The sequence below is a fragment of the Sus scrofa genome, chromosome 6 (assembly GCF_000003025.6).
Source record: "Sus scrofa isolate TJ Tabasco breed Duroc chromosome 6, Sscrofa11.1, whole genome shotgun sequence".
Classification (NCBI taxonomy): Eukaryota; Metazoa; Chordata; class Mammalia; order Artiodactyla; family Suidae; genus Sus; species Sus scrofa.
In genome coordinates, this window is record NC_010448.4 from 134,659,181 (window position 1) to 134,679,889 (window position 20,709).

Genomic DNA, 20,709 nt, shown 5'->3' on the forward strand with positions numbered 1-20,709 from the left:
CATATTCTTTTAAAAAAATTTTAAATTTGAGGAAGAGTTAAGAGAAATAAAAAAAAAAAAGTAAGAGAAAAGTGAAATCTGGAGTTCCCTGGTGGTGCAGTGGGTTAAGGATCCAGCATTGTCACTGCTGTAGCTCGGGTCACTGCTACCTCATGGATTCAATCCCTAGCCCGGGAACTTCTGTGTGCCGTAGGGATGGCCAAAAAGAAAAAGAAAGAGAGAAAAAGAAAAGAAAGAATAAAAACCTATTTTCTGGGATTCTTTTTTTTTTTTTTTTCTCTTTATTAATAGTCTTAACTTCTTCAGCTACCCTGAGAACTTTAGAATCATTTGGGAGTACTGGTATAAGACAACTTTGTTATTGACTCACACTATTAACTTTTTTTGAACACTCTACTTTTGAAACATGGCTAGGATGGTATGGAATTCAATTAATGAAAATCAGACATGGGTTCATTAGAAGAAAAACTTTATATCCACGGAAACAAAATTAAGTCTTTAAGAAATACTTGTTCTTGGAGTTCCCGTCGTGGTACAGTGGTTAACGAATCCAATCAGGAACCATGAGGTTGCGGGTTCGATCCCTAGCCTTGCTCAGTGGGTTAAAGATCCGGCATTGCCATGAGCTGTGGTGTAGGTTGCAGACGTGGCTTGGATCCTGCATTGATGTTGCTGTGGTGTGGGCAGGTGGCTGCAGCTCCGATTCGACCCTAGCCTGGGAACCTCCATATGCCACGGGAGCGGCCCCAGAAAAGGCAAAAAGACAAAAGAAAAGAAAAAGAAAAAGAAAAGAAAAGAAATCCTTGTTCTTTTTAATTAACCTAAATTCATGTTTTCATCCAGAGATAAATGAAACATTCTCCCTCCTTTATTTCTCTCCAGCATTTCATTCTCTCCTGGTTTTCCTTTCTATAAGGAGAAATTTTTTCAAATACACATTATCACTCTGGGGAGTTTGAGAAGGATGCTTAATAGCAGTTATGCTTGCTTCCTGCCAGGCACTATGTTTGTTCGTGTGAATACAAAGATAAGTGAAATCCACACCCTGCTTCTTAAATAACTCAAATTTATTTTAAAAAGTAAATGTAGCCATTTTATAGTCAATGTGATTTGTACTCACATAGAGTTTTAAATTAAATGTTACAGACAAATAAGGGAATAGCTGATTTTGCTGAGATTTAGAGAGGTGTCGCAGAAATGAAATTGTAAATAGTGCAGAAATACAGAGGGTGGTTTTCAGTAGGGCATATCTTGGCTCACTACTGCTCAGGGTTGGTCTTTGCATTTGAGTTATGATGATCCCAGAAGAACCTTCAGTTAGATGCTCTCAGGGACAGAAGGCAAAACATGAATGGAAGCAGAGTTTCAAAGAGGCTGTCAGCTATCCCGGTTTGGGCCAAGTGTCTGGATCCAGGCAACTGACATCTCATGCAGAGCTGGAACATTCCTGCAATTGCATCTAAAAACAAAACAAAGCACATGTTGTACTGTGGCTGACAGGACTAGAACAGTCAGATGGACACCATCCATCCAACTGAGGTATAGTGTCGAGTTTTTCAAAAGGCACTGGTATTTTATGAGAGGAACATAAAGGCGCCAGATCACCTGTTCACTCAAGAGGCAAATCCTCTAAGAAGTCATCTGCAGCCCGAGTCATCTGCTTCAGTGCAGAGAGTATCAGAATGTCCTGTAAAGGGTCCATCTCCCGCTCTGAAGCATAATTTTCTACCACCAAGATATTAGACTTAGGAATGCCTAGCATCATGTTAACATCCCTTACCTGTGGAAAAATGAATTTAATGAGCGTTGTCTTTATCTGAAAATTGACGAAATTTAAATATAATTCAAGAAAGAACAGAAATGGCAATACCTTAATATTTTCTGAATATAATTATAATTCAGAAAAATTATTATTTTAAAGTGGTTTATAAACTTGAATCAATGAGACAATTGATCCATTTATCCATTGACCTGTGAATAAATAGTATACACACACACACACACACATAACTCTATTATAATACTCTCTAGTTGCAAAAAGTATTCTTTACCTGGCTTTTATAAATCATAGATTCACTCATCTGTAAGAAGTTGTCTTGAAGAACTCCATTGCAATTATTCACTTTAGTAAGCAAGGCTACCTGTGAGACACCTATATCAAGTAGACAAAACAGTTATTTTATATCATAAACAGCAATGTGTTAACAAGGTAATTAAATGTGTGAAAACAGCTCTCTAGGGTGATTTTAAGATTAGGAGAATGAAATATCCCCAAGAAACCTCAATACAGGACCTGAAGTTTTTCTAACAGGAGAATTGATCTTTCCCTTCCAACATGAGAGATCATTTCTAAGTGCAATTAAACTCAGACTAAGTTGCAACGAGCTACTATCCCAGTCAAATCATGTGTTTTAAAGTGGCCAGTGGGGAAAAAGTGGTTGCTGGATCTTGAAGACTTAAAAAGGACCCCACGAAAGAGAGAAAGCAAAGAGAGTTGTGTGTCAACATTTATAAAAATGTACACTGATTCCAGAGTTCTACTAAGGACCTCTTTTCTACTCTCTCAAACCACAGAGGTCAGATGAACAAATCACACTCAGCTTCTCACTTTACTAACAACTGCTTCCCAGGAAGGGCAGAGGAGATACCCCTACAGACCCTAAGAACATAAAAAGAATAATAAGAAAATACTATTAACAAATCTAGGCGCATAAATTTGACAACTTCCATGAAATAGACTAAAATTATACACTACAAACTATCAAAATATGCACATAGCTCTGTAACTATACTAAAACTGAATTTGTGGTTTTAAAATCTTCTGAAAAAGAAATCTCCAGGCCCAGATGGTTTTATTGGAGAATTCTACCAGCCACTTCAAGAGAAATTAATGTTGATTCTATACACTCTCTTCCAGAAAAAGAAGGAGGAAAGGATACTTCTAGACTCATTTTACCAGTATTACCCTGAGACCAAAACCTGACAGATCACAGAAATTAAAAAAAGACCAAAATCATCATAAATACAGATGCAAAAATTCTTAATAAAATATTATCAAATAGGATTCAGCATTATATAAAAAATTTCTGCACCATGAACACATGGTCCTTTTCTAAGGAGACAAAGCTGGCCCAGCTTGAAATCCACTCAATATAATCCATGACACAAACTAAAGAGGAAAAAAAAATCCCATGATCATATCAATCTATGGAGAAAAAATATTTGGCAAAATTCAATACCCATTCATGATTTTTTAAAAAGCTCTCAGAGAAGTAGAAATAAAGAACTTCCTCCACTACTTAATAAAGAGCAACTACTAAAAATCTATAGCTCACATCATGATGAAACACTGAAGACCAAATACAAGACAAAGTACCTGCTCTCATCACTATTATTCAACAAAGTACTGAAAGTCCTAGCCAGGAAAATAAGATAAGCAAAGGAAATGAAAGGCATACAAATTGAAAAGAAAGAAATAAAATTGTGCTCACTTGAGATGGCATGAAATCCTGAGAATTCAGCAAAAAATCTTCCTAAAATGAGTAAGCGAATTCGAGCAATGTCACAGGAAACAAGATCTGAATGCATAATTCTATGGTGAATTTATACACTAGGAATAAGCATGTGGCAACCAAAATTACACATATGATACCATTTAGAAGCCGTCAAAAATTAAGTACTTAAGTATAAATCTAATAAAACACATACAAGATTTGGATGCTGAAAACTGTAGAGCCTGACCCAAAAAAAAAAAAAATCAAAGATCTGAAAAAATGGAGATACACACTATGTTTATGAATTAGAAACAGTAAAGATGTCAATTCCTCCAAAATTGATATACAGGTTTAATGTGATTACTATCAATATCCCATCAAGGTTATTTTTTGTAGAAATGGACAAGGTAGTTCTAAAACTTCCCTGGAAATGTAAAGGAACTAGAATAGCTAAAACAGTTTTGAAAAATAAGAAGAAAGTGGGAGGAATCATTTTACCTAATTTAAGATCTATATTTTTTTTATTATAGAGCAACAGTAATAAAGACTGTGTGGTGCTGGTGGAAGAATGAACACATAGATCAATGGGACAGAATAGAGAGTACAGAAATAGATGTACACAGCTGATTTTTTATAATAGTGCAAAAGCAATTCAGTGGAGAAATGAGCATCTTTACCACAGATGATGCTGAAGCAATTGGACATCCATTAGCAAAAATAAAATAAAATAAAAGGAAATGAAATAAAATAAAATAATAAAATAACTTTGACACATCACATCTTTTATAGAAAGTGATTCAAAATGAATGATATATTTAAATGTAAAACATAAGACTATAAAATGTTTCAAAGAAACCTGAAAATATTGGGGAATTTAAAGCTTGGTGAAGAGTTTCCTACACAAAATGAAAAACATGATCCTCAAAAGAAAAAATTGATAAATTGGAGCTCACCAACATTTTTGAATTTTGTTTTGTGAAAGGCTCTATTAAGGTAAAGACAACTGAGCACTGGGAGAAACCATTTGCAAACCATATATCTGACAATTGATTCATATCTATAATTTATGGATCTCTTAAAACTCAACAGTAAGAACTAGAGAGTCCAAAGAGAAAATAGCCCAAAGGCATAAAGAGATATTTCACTAAAGAAGACATACACAAACAAATAAGTACAATAAAAGATATTCAATGTAATTAGTCATTAGGACAACACAAATTAAGATCATGAGGAGCTATCACTGTACACCAATTAGAAGTTACATTTTTTAAAAAAATAGCAATAATGCCAAATGCTAGCAAGAACTCAGAGAAACTGCATCTCTCATCTATTGCTGGTAAAAACATGAAATGTGCAGTAATTCTGAAGATTGGTTTAGTGATTCCTTTAAACATTAATTACATACCCAGCATAAGAGCAGCAATCACACTCCTGGGAATTATCCCAGAGGAATGAAAACTTATGTTCACAAAAACCTATACATTAATATTCAAAGGAGTTTTATTGACAATGGCCAAAAACCAGAGGTAATCAAAAAGCTCTTTGATAAAGAATAGTTTAAAAACTGTAGAATATCTATACCATGGATTACTACGCAACAACAAAAAGGAATGAACAACTGATACACATAACAATTTTGACAGAACAAAAAGGATATTAAGCTGAGTGAAAAAAGCCAGTCTCAAGCCAGACCTATCCTTCGATTCCATTTGTACAACATTATCAAAATGACAGCATTATGGAGATGGATAAAAGATTAGTCACTGCCAAAAATTAAGAAGGGTGGAGGATGAGGGGGTCACCATGACAAAGACCTCCGTGGTGATGAAGAAGTTCTGGACCTTGGATTGCAGCAGTGGTGACATGAATCTACACATGTGGCAAAATGGCAGAGCAATACCCACATTCTAAGAGTGTAAATCTAGTTTTAATCTGGTCTGGTCACAAAATGTGGGGAGGTGACTCCCTTATCACACCACAGGAAAATCACACATAAAAAAAAAAAATCTGGAGTTCCCATCGTGGTGCAGTGGAAACGAATCCAACTAGGAACCATGAGGTTGCAGGTTTGATCCCTGGCCTCCCTAGGTGGGTTAAGGATCTGGTGTTGTCAGGAGCTGGGGTGTAGGTTGCAGACACCACTCAGATCTGGTGTTGCTGAGGCTCTGTCATAGGCTGGAGGCTACAGGTCCGGTTAGACCCCTAGCCTGGGAACATCCATATGCCACTGGTGTGGCCCTTAAAAAATAATTTTTTTTTTAATTCTATGCCTTTCTTGTCTTTGTGGACTAAAGTCTAGGGCTCAGGACCTTTCTTTCAGTAAAGCCTATTGATGGTCTCTGTTATTACCACCAACTAACCCAAAGCTTGGGAAATTGTATGAAGCAGACATGTGCTCTTTTTTGCAATTTCCTGTGAATATATTTTGATTTCAACATAAAGCTTTTTTGATAAGTACAATGAGACTTACCGCATTTTAATACTTCTTTTTGAACTTGTTTGACTTTTGCCAACATTTGAAAGGAGAGGTTGTCAATAGAGTTGATATCAAAGACATAAGCCACACAGTGAATCCTGTGATTCAGCGATGGAGAGGTGATGAAAGTAGGATGCTTGGGTGTAATTGGTTTTTGGGGTTAAACTGTTATAGAAATATGCAAGAACATTTAGAGAGTCTCTTTGGAATTCTTTCTGATAAAATTCATGTTTCAAACATGACCAACACACACCTCCACCCCAAAACTTCCCCTTCCCCCAGATATTCCATCCCCAGATTCACTAGTAGCACCTTCATACATCCTCTCCACATCCACCATAGTGCCATTATATCTTTTTTATAAAACAATCCACCCCATTGCTTTGGCAAAAATGACAATTATCCATAACTTAATTATCCATACTGAAAATATTTCCGAAAAGTACAATATTTTAAATTTTTTAAATTTTTTAATTAAAGTGTAGTTGATGTACAATGCTGTGCCAATTTCTGCTATAGAGCATAGTGACCCATTCATAACAATATATACATTCTTTTCCTCATACTACTTTCCATCATGTTCTATCCTAAGAGACTGGCTATAGTTCCCTGCGCTATATACTAGGACCTTATGGTCTATCCATTCTAAATGATACAGTTTGCATGTACTAACCCCAAACTCCCAGTCCCTCCCACTTCCTCCTCCCTCCCCCTTGGCAACCATAAGTCTGCTCTGTATGTCTGTGAGTCCATTTCTGTTTTGTAGATAGATTCATTTGTGCCATATTTTAGACTCCACGTATAAGTGATATCATATAGTATTTGTGTTTCTCTTTCTGACTCACTTCACTTAGTATGAGAATTTCTAATTGCATCCATGTTGCTGCAAATATCATTAGTTTTTTTTGTTGTTGTTGTTTTTTTATGGGCAAGTACCAGTGTTTTTTAAAAAAGCTAATTTCAAATCCCCAGTCTCCAGAAAAAGATACTAATATTATTTGTTACCATTTAAGACTCCTATTAAGCATTTTGCATACTTAAATGGACAAATGAATAGAAAGAAAAGGCAAGAGGAAAAAATATATTAAAAATGCCATGTAAACTAAAATATTATACTTTCTTTTAATTTTACACGAGAAAAAGAAACAAAAGTGAAACAGAAGAAATACAAATCTTCAAATTAACGTCTCCTTACCATAAGACAATAATCATCCCAAGATTAAGAAAATAACTGCAAAACCTAATGCAAGGCTAAGATCACTATTTTTTTAACTAAGTATTTAAATGTTGGACTGAAGCGATTGACTCTCTCCTGTGAGAAATGAAGGTGCCTGTATGTTCATGATTTTTCACATTTCTCTGCCCTGCTCCTCCTCCTTGTATTTTTGTCTTTTTAGATTGTGAGCTCTTTGAGGATAAGGATTATGTTCTTATTCAACTGTGTGTTTTCAGTAACTAGCATGGAATCAGCACAAATTAGGTTTTCAATAAAGTTTTTAAAAAATAAGTGCCTCATTAAGGTTTCCAATGAAGAACAATTGAGAAGCAAAGGAAGTCACCATTTAGAAATTGAGACTGATTTTACTGTTCCCAACACCTAAAAGAAAGGTGATAATAATGGTTAACTTTTTGAGAATTTAGAAGGCATAATCTCATTTAATCTTCTTGGCCACCTAAGAGATGAGAATTATTATTATCTGCATTTCACACATGAAAAAAACTGATTTACAGAGACATTATGTAACCTGCTCATGTGTACACATCTAATTAGTGGCAGAGCAAACCACGGAATCTAAGTATTTTAGTGAAGTCTGAGCACTTTCAATATAATGTCACCCTTCAACAAAAAAGTGGTTGTCTCAATATTTTGCCCTAAGTGATCAAAAAAAAATGCAAGCTACCACTTCCCCATTTTACATCTTTGTAAAGAGTGATATAAAAACATCTCCTCCTGATCCTTACCTGTAACCTACACAAGTAGAATCCTGCCTTTTGGCTATATTTCTTAATGCTATTGAAAAGAAGAGCCATTATCTACTTTCCTTACATGAATATTTACTAATTTAAACACAGTATTGTTAGTTGGGGTTGAAACCACTTTAATGACAGTTGAAACTGCCTTATGAAGTGAAAGATCAACCAAAAGCACTGATGAAAATGATTTGAAATGTTTTAGACATTGGAGAATTCTTACCTGATATCTGTCGGGCATGCAGCCTTTTAAGATGTGGGGTATGTCATCCACGCATAATCCTACACCGTCTTTCTCATTCAGCCCCATGGAGTCACATAACATAAATGGCAGAGATTTGCCATCTTTTTCATCTTTAATAGAATATATCCTATACTGTAAAGCAAAACACATCAACAATAAAAGCTTATTCTTCAACTATCCTTCAAGACATGACAGAACAGAGGCTGTTTGATATTTTACAACTTTGGTCCTCAGATGTTTTGATTTCAGGATCAATTTAGACCCCTTAAAAATTCTTGAGGATCCCAAAGATATTTTATTTATGGGTTTATATCTGTTGATGTGTAGCATACTAGAAATTAAAATCAAAAAAGTTGACCATTTCTTCAATCCTTTAAAAATACAATTATGAATCCGTTAATGTTAATCAAACTAACAATTTTGTGAAAAAATATTTTCAAAAAATTAGGAAGGAATGGGATTGCTTTACTTTTTTGCAATTCTCTTTCATGTTTGAATTAATAGAAGTCAGCTGGATACTCATATTTGCCTCTGCTTTCAATCTGTTGTAATATATTGTTGATTTAGGGAGTTCCCATCATGGCTCAGTGGAAATGAATCCAACTAGTATCCATGAAAATGCAGTTTCAGTCCCTGGCTTCACTCAGAGGGTTAAGGATCCGGCGTTACCATGAGCTCTGGTGTAGGTCGCAGACGTGGCTCAGATCCCTAGTTGCTGTGGCTGTGGTGTAGGCCAGCAGCTGCAGCTCTGATTCATCCCTAGCCTGGGAACTTCCATATGCCACGAATGCAGCCCTAAAGCAATAACTAACTAACTAAATAAATAAATAAAAATAGTGTTGTTACTATATAAAATTAAAAGTTACTATATAAAATTAAAAGTTAAGTTATTATATAAAAATAGTGCTAACTAACTAAATAAAAATAGTGTTAAGTTCACAGATCCCCTAAAATAGTCTTAGGGATTGTCAAGGGTCCACAAACCTCATTAAGCAACTACTTAAACAACTACTTAAGCAACCCGTTAAGCAACTACTTAAACAAAACTTCTTTGGGTGTGTCTAGACACACTCAATCTGATCCCAGGACTGTTTTTCAGGAGGACTCTGAAAATTGTTATGTATTGGATCAAATTCACTTTCAACATGGATACAGTTATGGAAGATTTGGGAAGAATTACAAAGAAAAGGATTTCTTGGAGACACTAGACAAGAATTTAATTACAGTTTTCCCACTGCAAATCCGGAAGTGAAGAATCCATCTATAACCTACTGTAATTTGTAAGAGAGTCAAAAGCTCCCATTGCTCCAACAGATGCCTGGGAACAATCCTACTGGAGATTTTGATTTAAGGGAATGGAGTTTACTGGTACCCATAATGAAAGGAATTACATGAAGCATCAGTGTTATATACTTAAAATACACTGTAAAATGTCAAGAGCAATGGGACTATTCTAATTTTTTTTTAAGGCTGCAACCACGGCATATGGAAGTTCCTGGGCTAGGGTTGAGTCAGGGCTATAGTTGCTGAACTAGCCACAGCCACAGCAATGCTAGATCCAAGTTACATCTGTGACCTACACCACAGCTCATGGCAATGCCAGATCCTTAACCCACTGAGCAAGGCCAGGGATCAAACCTGCAACCTCATGGTTCCTAGTCGGATTCATTACCGCTGAGCCACAGTGGGAATTCCCATTTGTAATTTCATTAACCATTAACCTGTTTCCTTTACAACTTCAGTTCTTCAGAGCGAAGGGTCTCTGAGCAACAAAATATTCCATTTCTCTCACAAATACTCTATCCTGTTTTCCTTCAGTGGATGTAGTATTTGCATTCTATTCAGAGTTCAGGATCTACATAGTCTCTTAACGTGATGCCTTAGTAGTTTTCAGCATCTATCACATTTGAATTGTACTTATTTATTACCTATTGGTCTCTGATATCCCTGAGTAAAGGGACCAAGAATCATCTGCATTTAGGTCTCTATGGCAACACAATATTTAGCAAACATATACATTTACATCAATGCTTAATATACTGAATTGCTGTTGCATTATCTTGCCTTGGCTCCTTAGGCTAGGCTGATATATCATAACAGAGCCACTCAAGTGGATAGAATCTAGCCAACATCAAGAAATAAGATGTGATTCTTGAAAGTCCCAGAAAATGCTTTCAGTTATTGAATGTGACACAAAACTAAAATGAGCCATAACATCATATGCTAAATTTTGCATTGACAATGTACAGCATACTCCCAATCAAAAGATAACATATTTAACTGTGGCAATCATAGTAAAACATATCTTGATTATGAAATTTTCCGTTCATTCCCTTTATTTTTTTCTTCAATTGTATGGTAATATTGATAAGTATAGGATGGAAGAAAGTTTCTAGGTAAGTATTGCACTATAATTGGTAGATCTTTAGGGTAACAGTTTAAAAATTGATATTAGTACTTATTTCCTTAAATATATTTATTTACGAATAAAATATCTTTATAGGAGCAGCAATAAGTTGATTTCCCTTTGAAAACTGATGCAGCCAACTGAATTGCTATTTTGCTTTTCATGGTCATTTCTCATAAAATGATCTTATATAATATAAAAATATTGCAATACATACTTTTTTTTTTATTACAAAAAAGAGAAAAGAGTGTTAATCCAGGCAAAACCATGTGGGACATGAGTAAAAATATATATCAAATAAAACAGACAGAGATTTCCACAAAGCTTGTTTATAATGTAATGTTTTTATAAATACCAAAAAGCATTCCTCCTATAACTGCTTTTGCTTTCATAAAAATGGAAAGCTTCTTTGTATAATATGACTCAGTGCGGGCAATTCTGATTCAATTTTTCTTCGTGTTCTACATCTGATTTAGCATTTAATTTTTTATAGATTAGGAGAGGTTCATGTATTGAAAAAAATGCCAAAGAAATGAACAAGCCTAATAACTGTAATCTATAAAACAAAATCCTTGGGAAATCCTGAAATAACTTACCTTTTCAGTAATGGTGCTGATATCAGAGCCCACTATGGCCTGGCGAGTCAAATGGCCTCGGAAAATGGACTTCACTGAATTGAAAAAACTGGACTTTCCAGACCCAACTGGACCCAACAAGAGAATACGGATTTCTGAAACCAAGTCTGCATAGGGCCTGTAGGCTCTGAGTTCTGCTAGGAGACTATCTCTGTGCCTGTAAAAATGCTATAGTTAAATATAGCAGCCAGACTTCCATAAGGAACAATAAATTCTCCTGGAGCTTCTTTTTTTCTCTCTAAAGGAGTATGTTTTAATTACTTATTATTTTAATATTAATATTTTCTATCATATAACTTGAAAGCATCTAAGGTTATATATTTTGTGCTTGAAGAAAATGCACTTATCTATATATAAGTTCAACATTAACCAGCAACCAAATTATTGTTAAATTATTAGTCTTAGACTATATAAATCTATTAAGAAATAATAATAAAACTAAAGATGAATTTTCAGTAGCAGTATTACTTTAAGGAGAAATAAAAATAAAATATATGCAATGCAGGTATTTTTATAAACTGGGGAGAGGGAACTTGGGTTTTTTTTTAATTTTCTGAAGTTCCCCCCAAACTTTATTCTCAAGGAAAGGATTCAGAAGAAGTATCTAAAATGGTCATCTTGACTATGTCTGGAAAACATCAAAGCTAACAGGGCCAAAATGAAACATGAAGTCAAATCGTCATCAGGTAGATCTTAAAAGTTTCGGGTTCATAGTGGTTCCAGTTTGTTGTTCTAAATTGTCTTGAACACATCATGTCAGGAACACTATAACTGATTTTTATCACTCTGAGGGACGTGATTTTTAATTTTACTATTTGTCAATGCCATTTATATAGTTGATCTAAATGAAATGAGTAAGAGATAATCCAAGGAAATAACTTACGGTGTGGCTCCTGCTATCCTATTTATGTAGCCTGGTTCATCCTTCATTCCTAAAGGAAATAAACAGAACTTAATAACTTTTAAATTGTCTGATTAAGTGTGGCCAATTCTACCTTCTAAATAGGACATTGGGTCTTCTTGCATAACCCAGCTGAGCTGCTCACTTGGAAATTAGGGTTGGCAGCATAATGAGATGAAGTGGAATGAAAATTATCTTCTTTGCATATTAACTCACTCAGAAATTCTCACATAACTATGCCTAGAGATCTTAGGACTGACCCCAAAAGTGTCACTTGTCAAAGTAGACCTGCTCTGATAGTGAGGCCTCTCTCTCTCTCTCCCCCTCCTTGTACCTCTCCATCTTCATCTCCATTTCCATCCCCATATCTCCACTCATACTTCTCAACTTACTATGATCTAAGCTGCCTATTCTTCCTGGGTAATAAGCTCATACTCTTTATGCCCCCCAGGTTTCATTTTAGAGTTTATGAAAGGGAAATTTATGGCATGAAATTTGATTGTTTGTCTCATTTTTTCCTTGTTTATATAGATTAATTATTACCTACCAAACACAAAGACTAGAAACAGAATGAAGGATTATCTACTTTAACATACCTTCAACTCGAAAAACTTCATATTCTGTATATTGGGACTTAAAGTCATATGTTAGTCCTAATTTTTCTCCTAACAAACGAGGTATAAAGATGTTTTGAGTATTTGAACGTAGTAAAACATACTGAACCTGAGAAAAATTAAATCTAAGTTTGTTATCAATTAAGTCCACTGTTGAATTAAAAAATGCAGCTGTCATTTCCATTATTTTGTTCTTTTGAAATGATAAAAGGAAAGAAGTGGTTGGCTTTTTCAAATGTTCAGACATTTCAGGATAACTCTCAAGCACAAAGATCCCAAAAACATTATTGGGAAGATAAACCATTAATATAGTGGATCCCTGACAACTGCACTTATTAAGCATAGTTCCAAAGCTATTTCCATGGACACTAGATTTATAAAGAAGTCTCAAGGAAACATTTCCAAGCAGCTTTTGCAGACTTTTTTCTTCATTCCATGTCAATCTGGGTGTCACTTCCATTGTTCCGTATCTAGTGGAAAAAAAATTAATAGTTTGAGAGAGTAATTTAGCACTGTGGTTTAAACATAACTAAGCCTTGCTCAAATCATTAAAAGGTTGGATGGTTGACAGTAAAACGGACTTCAAAAAAAGAAAATTCTGGACTTAAAAACATATATCCGAAATTAAAAATTGAAAGATACATTTAACTGATGATTAAACACACTTAAAAGGAAGAATTAGCTGGAAGAAACAATATCAAACTGAAGCAATGGGACAAAAAGAAGAGGAAGAAGAACAAAGGATAAAAGATACTAGCGGGTACATAAAATTAACTAACATATGTAAAATGGGAATCGAAGAGAGAGAGAAATAAAGAATACAGCAGATGTTAAAGTAGTCCTAAAAAACTCAAAAAGCAAGTAAATCTCAAGACATTTCAAAGCACTACAATTTTGAAAAATATAAGCTAGAAATAGAAAAAAAAATAAAATAGATCCTCCAGTACCTTGGATCCTACACCGTGACCAAATGGGATTTATCCCTGGGATACAATAATGGCGCAACATACAAAAAAATCAATAAATGTAATACAACAATGCAATAATAGGATGAAGAATAAAAATCTCATAATCATCTAGGTAGATGCAGAAAAAATGTTCGACGAAATTCAACACCATCTGACCATAAAAATGCTCACAGAACTAGAAATAGAAAGACATTAACTTATAAGTTCGTATATTAAAGCATATAGCTCTTTCTCTAAGATCAAGAACAAAGAAATATTGTTCAGTGTTACCACTTCTATTCGACATGGTACCAGAAGTCCTAACCAGAGAAATTAGGCAGGAAAAATAATAATAATAAGCATCCAAATCAGAGAGGAAGAAATAAAATTATTTCTATTCGCAGATGACATGATCTTAAATGTGGAAAACCCTAAAGATTACACACACACACACACACACACACACACACACACACACGGTTGTTAAAAGTAATAAAAGTCAGTAAAGTTGCAAATGCAAAATCAACATACAAAAAACAGTTGCACTTCTACACACTAAAAATATACTATTTGAAAAGTAATTAGGGAAATAATTCCCATTTATGGTAGTATCAAAAAACATAAAATACTTAGAAAAAAACTTAACAAGAAGGCAAAAAGACCTGTACACTGAAAACTATAAAATACTGTTGAAAGAAATTAGCAAAGATACAAAAGAAAGACATCCCATGTTTATGGATTGGAACATTTAAAACTGTTAAAATGTCCATACTACCCAAAGTGATCTACAGATTCGATGTAATGATTAAGAACTTAAATAATAATAATATTAAAAGAAAAAAAAAAAAGAACTTAGAGCCTATTCACCACATTAAGATTGCTAAATACAAGGTCAACATGTTAAAATTAGCAATGTTTCTTATACCAACAATAAACAGTTTTACATAATAACTTTTTAAAGTACCATTTACAACAGTATAAAAAATTCTAGCAATACGTCTAAAGATCCATATTCAATGTGTACAAGACCTCTACACAGAAAACTATAAAAAAAAATCATTGAGTATTTCACTCATGACAAGACCATGACATATTTATATATTAAAGAATTCAATACTATAATCCATAACAGGATTAAGGTTTTTCTAAAATTTATATGGAAATTACACCTTGATTGAAGACTTGCAGAGGACCCAATTAAGCCATGCCCAACTCCTGATCCACAGAGACTCTACAATAATAAAGGTGTGTTGTGCGAAGGTCCTACCTTGGGAATGATTTGCTCTGCGACATTGAAAACTAGTATAATATAATGTGATAGAGTTAAATAATGACCTTGGGTTAGGGAAGAGGTTTTTCCAAATGTTCTCTGTTCATGACACATTTAATATCTCAGTAATTTTCATATAACACCATTAAGCCAAAAGAAATACCTAATCATTCAATTTATTGAGCAGTTAGAACCAAACAAATTAATAAATATTTGTCTTAACAACCTAGTAGCTTTTAAAAAATACAACCTAAACAGCAAGAAAAGATAGTATACTTTTTCCCTTCCTAAATAAAAATGATCACTCACTAATGAAATGTGTGGGTTTACTGGGCATTGCATAATTTCTGTAAACTTGTAATGAGATTAGCCATCACAAACCTTATTTCCTATTCCATATTGATTTTTGCAAGGTACTTGTTTTCTATTACACCAACCTCAAAAGCCCAGCTTTACAAAAATAAGACATCTTTGAAAAAAATGTAAGTAATTCATATTGAAAATGTGAACTACCTCTGCGTAGTAGCTCAAGAAGTATCCAACAGACGTCTTTGTAAATCTCTCAAAAATGTTAAAATATCCCTTGGTCCTCCTGTGAGTTTGATATACTTACACCTTGGAAACTGTAGGATTAGGGATGATTACCAAGAATACAAAAAGCACTAAATATGAAAGAAAAATTTGATTAAAAATTGTATTACACTAAAATTTAAAACTTCTGTCCATCAAAAGACACAGACCGAAAAAGCCAGAGAGGCACATTTATGCGAAAGAAAACATTTTTATAACACATATGACTAACCGTCAAATACTCACATTAAGAATACATCTCTGTGTATGTGTACACTACAGATATAAATCAATTTTTAAAAGACAATGTAATAGAAAAATGAGTAAGTATTTTAAGATACTTCACACATTGCCAAAAAATATGAGAATAAAGTAAACCTTATTAGCAATCAGAGAAATTTAAATTAAAACACTAAAATATCAAGAATTTATATAATTTTAAAAGGCTAGCAATATCAATTGTGAGTGAAGACTTGAAGAATTGGGAATTTTCATGCACTAGTGAGGTGCTTACAACTGTTCAATATGTATATACTCTACAATACACCAATTCCACTCTTAGAAATTCTACTCCAACCATAATGAGCACATGTACATACAAAGACACATTCAAGAATTTTTAGTACTGCACTGCTATAACATCCCAACATTGGAAAAAGCCTAAGTATCCATCAACAGTCATAGAGTAGAACACTACATAATAATAAAAATAAATAGCAACATGCAATGGAAATGAATCTCTCAATTACATCATTAAGAAAAAGAAGCCAGAACCCAAAGGATACATAATGTGCAGTACTATTTATATAAAGTTTAAAACAGGCAAAAATCATCTGTGACACTAGAAGTCAGAAGAGTTGTTACCTTTGAGGGGAAAGATAGGGTAGGGGTTAGAAGTGGGTAGGGTGGCTGATCGTGTTCTATATATTCACCTGGTTTGCTTTGTGATGATTCATTGAGCTGTACACAGAAGATACATGAGCTTTTCCATATGTGTAATAAAAATAGTCCATAATAAAAATATTGTGTTTTTGTTAAGAGAAACAAAGAAAAGAATGTGGCACTTCAACATGCATGGAGCAGATATTTTGGAGGAAGAAATGTCTTCCTCCAAGACGTTGGAGGAAGAAAATTAGTTATGCATAAAAAACAATGGCTGAATTATTTTTCAGATCTGAGCATAGAGCAAAAGGGTACTCCAGGTACTAAGCAAGATTATTAAAAATAAGTCCACACCTAGATATATCATTATCTGCATCATCTGGATAATTACACCAGGATCAATAAAAAGAATTCTTAAAAATGACCTCCAAAAGAATAATAATCAGAATGTAAACAGAACTATTGACAGCAACAATAGATCCTATAGCACAACAGATGAATACATTCAAACTGTTGAGGGAAAAATAGTTTCAACCCAGAATTTATTACAGAAATAATGTTATTGAAAGAAGAGACCAGAATTATGGAATGACATTCTCAAGCACATGACTAAGATCATTTGCCCATATATAGACCTCCTCTAAAATTATCTTTAGTTACAAAACAGTGAATCAAGTATTCTTATACCCAAAAATTACCCAATTAGAAATTATAGATAGTGGATTTTTCTTAAAAAACAAACAAACAGGAGTTCCCATTATGGCGCAGTGGTTAACAAATCCGACTAAGAACCATGAGGTTGCGGCTTCGGTCCCTGGCCTTGCTCAGTGGGTTAAAGGATACCGCGTTGCTGTGGCTCTGGCGTGGGCCAGTGGCTGCGGCTCCGATTTGACCCCTAGCCTGGGAATCTCCATATGCCATATGCCGCTGAGCGGCCCAAGAAATGGCAAAAGCCAAACAAACAAACAAACAAACAAAACAAACCTCATTGGCAAAAGCAGCAGATAAAATAATGTACCTAGGAGTGGTTTTGTTGTTGTTGTTGTTTTAACAACTGCACCTGTAGCATATGGAAGTTCCCTGGCCAGGAGTCCAATCAGAGCTGCAGCTCTAGGCCTACACCACAGGCACAGCCACACCTGCATCTGTGACTTACGCTGCACATTGTAGCAACACCAGAGCCTTAAACCACTGAGTAAGGCCAGGGGTCAAACCCGTACTCTCACAGACACAATGTCAGGTCCTTAACCCACTGAGCCACAATGGGAACTCCCCCAGGAGTAATATTTTTTAAAGATGCAAACAACTTCTGAAGAGATAATTACATGAAGAATTTTATAAAGAAAACAAAAAATGACCCAAATAAATGAAGAGCTATCCAATTTTCTTGGGTGAGAAAAACCTTCTTCAAAATGTGTCAATTCCTCTAAAACTTATCTTTAAATTCAGTGCAAGCTCGATCAAGAACATTCTTTCCACTGAAGGTAAGAAGATGAGCCAGAAGTTCACATGATCTTACGAGGAGTAAAAATAGCCAAGATAGTTCTGAAGAAAAACAAGTTGAGAATTATATAAAATTATAACAACTAGAAGATTGTGACAGTGGCACTAAGGTAGCCAAGAGCCCTGAGAATGACCAGCTTTCATAGCCTGTGTCCAGTGAAACAAAGCTTAGAGCCAAGTTTACACGCAGAAGTTTTATTGTGAGGTGCAATTCCAGAGAAATAAAACATGAGGTAAAGCAGAAAGTTAAACTGAGAAAGTCTTAAACCAAATTCCAAGTTGTCACAGCTGAGTCTTCAGCTTTGAGGACAAGTGGATAGCTCCACAGAGAAAAAATTTTAATTAAATCATATCATCCTCATAATCCCATAACATCCTCAAAAGTAAATTCCAGTTGGTGTGAAGCCCTAAAAAAAGTGAAAAGTTTTAGAAGGAGAGGAGTTCCCTGGTGGCTTAGCAATTAAGGATTCGGCATTGTCATTGCTATGGCTAGAGAGCAGTCCCTGACCTGAGAACTTCCGCATGCCACAGACAAGGCCAAAAAAAAAAAAAAATTCTTGCTCATTGGAAAAGTTTTACAAGGAAATCCTGGAAAGTATCATTGTGACCTTTGCATTAGGAAGGATTTCTAAAGTAAGATACTAAAACTACAAACTGTAAAGGAAAGATAAAATTGACTACATTAAAACTTAAAAAGTACTTACAATAAAAGATATAAAAGTAGACTTTAAAACATACATATCCTATAAATATTATTCAACATATATAAAGAATTTCTTTTAAAAAATAAGAAAACCTCACACAACCTGAAAAAATTAGTCCAAGTATGTGATGAGAAAATTCACAAATGAAGCAACTCAAATGGGCTATAAACCTATGAAAAAATATTCAAGCATTCTAGTGACAAGGAACTGTAAATTAAATAATAGTAGGATATCATTTCACATCAAACATCCAGTGATACTAATACTTGACCAGGATATAGAGATTCAAGAGTATTTACATTGTCCTAATGGGCAGGTATCATTTTGGAAAGTAAGCATATTCATAGCAGCATTGTATATGGTGACATTAGAAGAGTTGATGTACAGGAGTTCCCGTCATGGTGCAGGGGAGATGAATCCGACTAGGAGCCGTGAGCTTTCGGGTTTGATCCCTGGCCTCGCTCAGTGGGTTAAGGATCTGGCATTGCTGTGAGCTGTGGTGTAGGTCAGAGGCGGCTCGGATCTGGCATTGCTATGGCTCTGGCGTAGGCCGGTGGCAACAGCTCTGATTGGACCCTTAGCCTGGGAGCCTCCATATGCTGCCGGTGCAGTCCTTAAAAAAAAAAAAGAAAAAGAAAAAAAGAAAGAAAAAAAAAAAAAAAAAGAGTCGAGGTACAAATTTTGGCATATTTATACAATGAGATACTAAAGAGCATTCAAGTGACTGAACTAGACCTATTTGTATCAACATGGATAAAGCTCAGAGTTGATCTTGACTGGAGAAAAACAAGTTGAGAATGATATTATTAGTATGATACCATATATAAACTGTTAACATACAAAGCAGAGGTCATATTTAGATACATACAGATGGTAAAAGCATAAAAACATGCAAGACAATAATTTATACAAAAGCCTGGATAGCGTTTTTCCCTCTAGGAAGGAGGCAAAAACAAGAGAACATCAGGAGAGACTCATAGATAATGTCACACCAGTTCACAACACTTTTGTTTTTAAGGGGGAAATAACTATTCTAATTAAATAAAGCAAATCATTTTAAAAACTCTGATAGAACTGTATAAGATTACAGTAGAGTTCATTTTTTCTCTACAGTTTCCTGTGTTGGAAACATTCACTAAAAAACAAAACAAAGAGGAAAGTGTGATTATACTAGTGATTTCACTCTGTTTTCCAAGAAAGAACAAGCAACTTTCTTCACTGCACAACTAGGAGACATTGCCTGGTGGGGAAGTCACTTACCTGTTTTCAGAGTTGGATGGGGCGTAAATGGAGTATTCTCTGCTCTGATTTATGGAGCAGCCACGGTTTGGTGATGGTTCTGCTGAGATCAGGGCTGCCTGTTTCAAAGAAAGGAAAGTGAAACTCAAAGTGACAAACATATCACAACACAGCACGCCCTCTACTGATAAGTTTCGTTTTCTTCTTTTTTTTTTTTTTTCCTATCTTTTTTTGCCTTTTGTAGGGCCGCTCCCGAAGCATATAGAGGTTCCCAGGCTAGGGTCTGAATTGGAGCAATAGCTGCTGATCTACACCACAGCCACAGCAATGCCATATCCGAGCCGTGTCTTCAACCTACACCACAGCTCACTGCAACACTGGATCCTTAACCCACTGAGTGAGGCCAGGATTGAACCTGCAACCTCATGGTTCCTAATCAGATTCATTTCTACTGCGCCACGATGGGAACTTCTTTCTTCTTTTTTTTTTTATCTTTTATTTATATATATATTTTTTTCTACTGTACAGCATGGTGACCCAGTTACATTTACATGTATACATTCTTTTTTCTCACATTACGTGTTCCATCATAAGTGACTAGACAGAGTTCCCAGTGCTACACAGCAGGATCTCATTGCTAATCCATCCCAAAGGCTACAGTCTGCATCTATTTACCCCAAGCTCCCAGTCCCTCCCACTCCTCCCCTTCCCCCTTGGCAACCACAAGTCTATTCTCCAAGTCCATGATTTTCTTTTCTGTGAAAGTTTCCTTTGTGCTATATATTATATTTCAGATATAAGTGTTATCATATGGTATTTGTCTTTTTCTTTCTGACTTACTTCACTCAGGAT

At 34.9% G+C, this 20,709-nt stretch overlaps 1 protein-coding gene across 3 annotated transcripts; it reads right to left on the reverse strand.

The window, feature by feature from the left end:
* On the reverse strand, positions 1,050-20,032 carry IFI44L (interferon-induced protein 44-like). Of its 3 annotated transcripts, none has more exons than XM_003127919.4 (9): positions 19,879-20,032; positions 12,725-13,212; positions 12,111-12,159; positions 11,189-11,384; positions 8,165-8,317; positions 5,965-6,135; positions 2,052-2,152; positions 1,606-1,780; positions 1,050-1,459 (listed from the first exon to the last, which is right to left on the reverse strand). In XM_003127919.4, exons 1-6 carry the CDS (start codon positions 20,016-20,018, stop codon positions 6,076-6,078), a joined length of 1,086 nt encoding a protein of 361 aa, XP_003127967.3. In that variant the 5' UTR covers positions 20,019-20,032; the 3' UTR covers positions 1,050-1,459; positions 1,606-1,780; positions 2,052-2,152; positions 5,965-6,075. The 3 variants fall into 3 exon arrangements, with proteins under 3 accessions (XP_003127967.3, XP_020952080.1, XP_020952079.1); XM_021096421.1 differs by having other exon boundaries at positions 1,871-2,152; XM_021096420.1 differs by having other exon boundaries at positions 1,606-2,152; positions 5,965-8,317.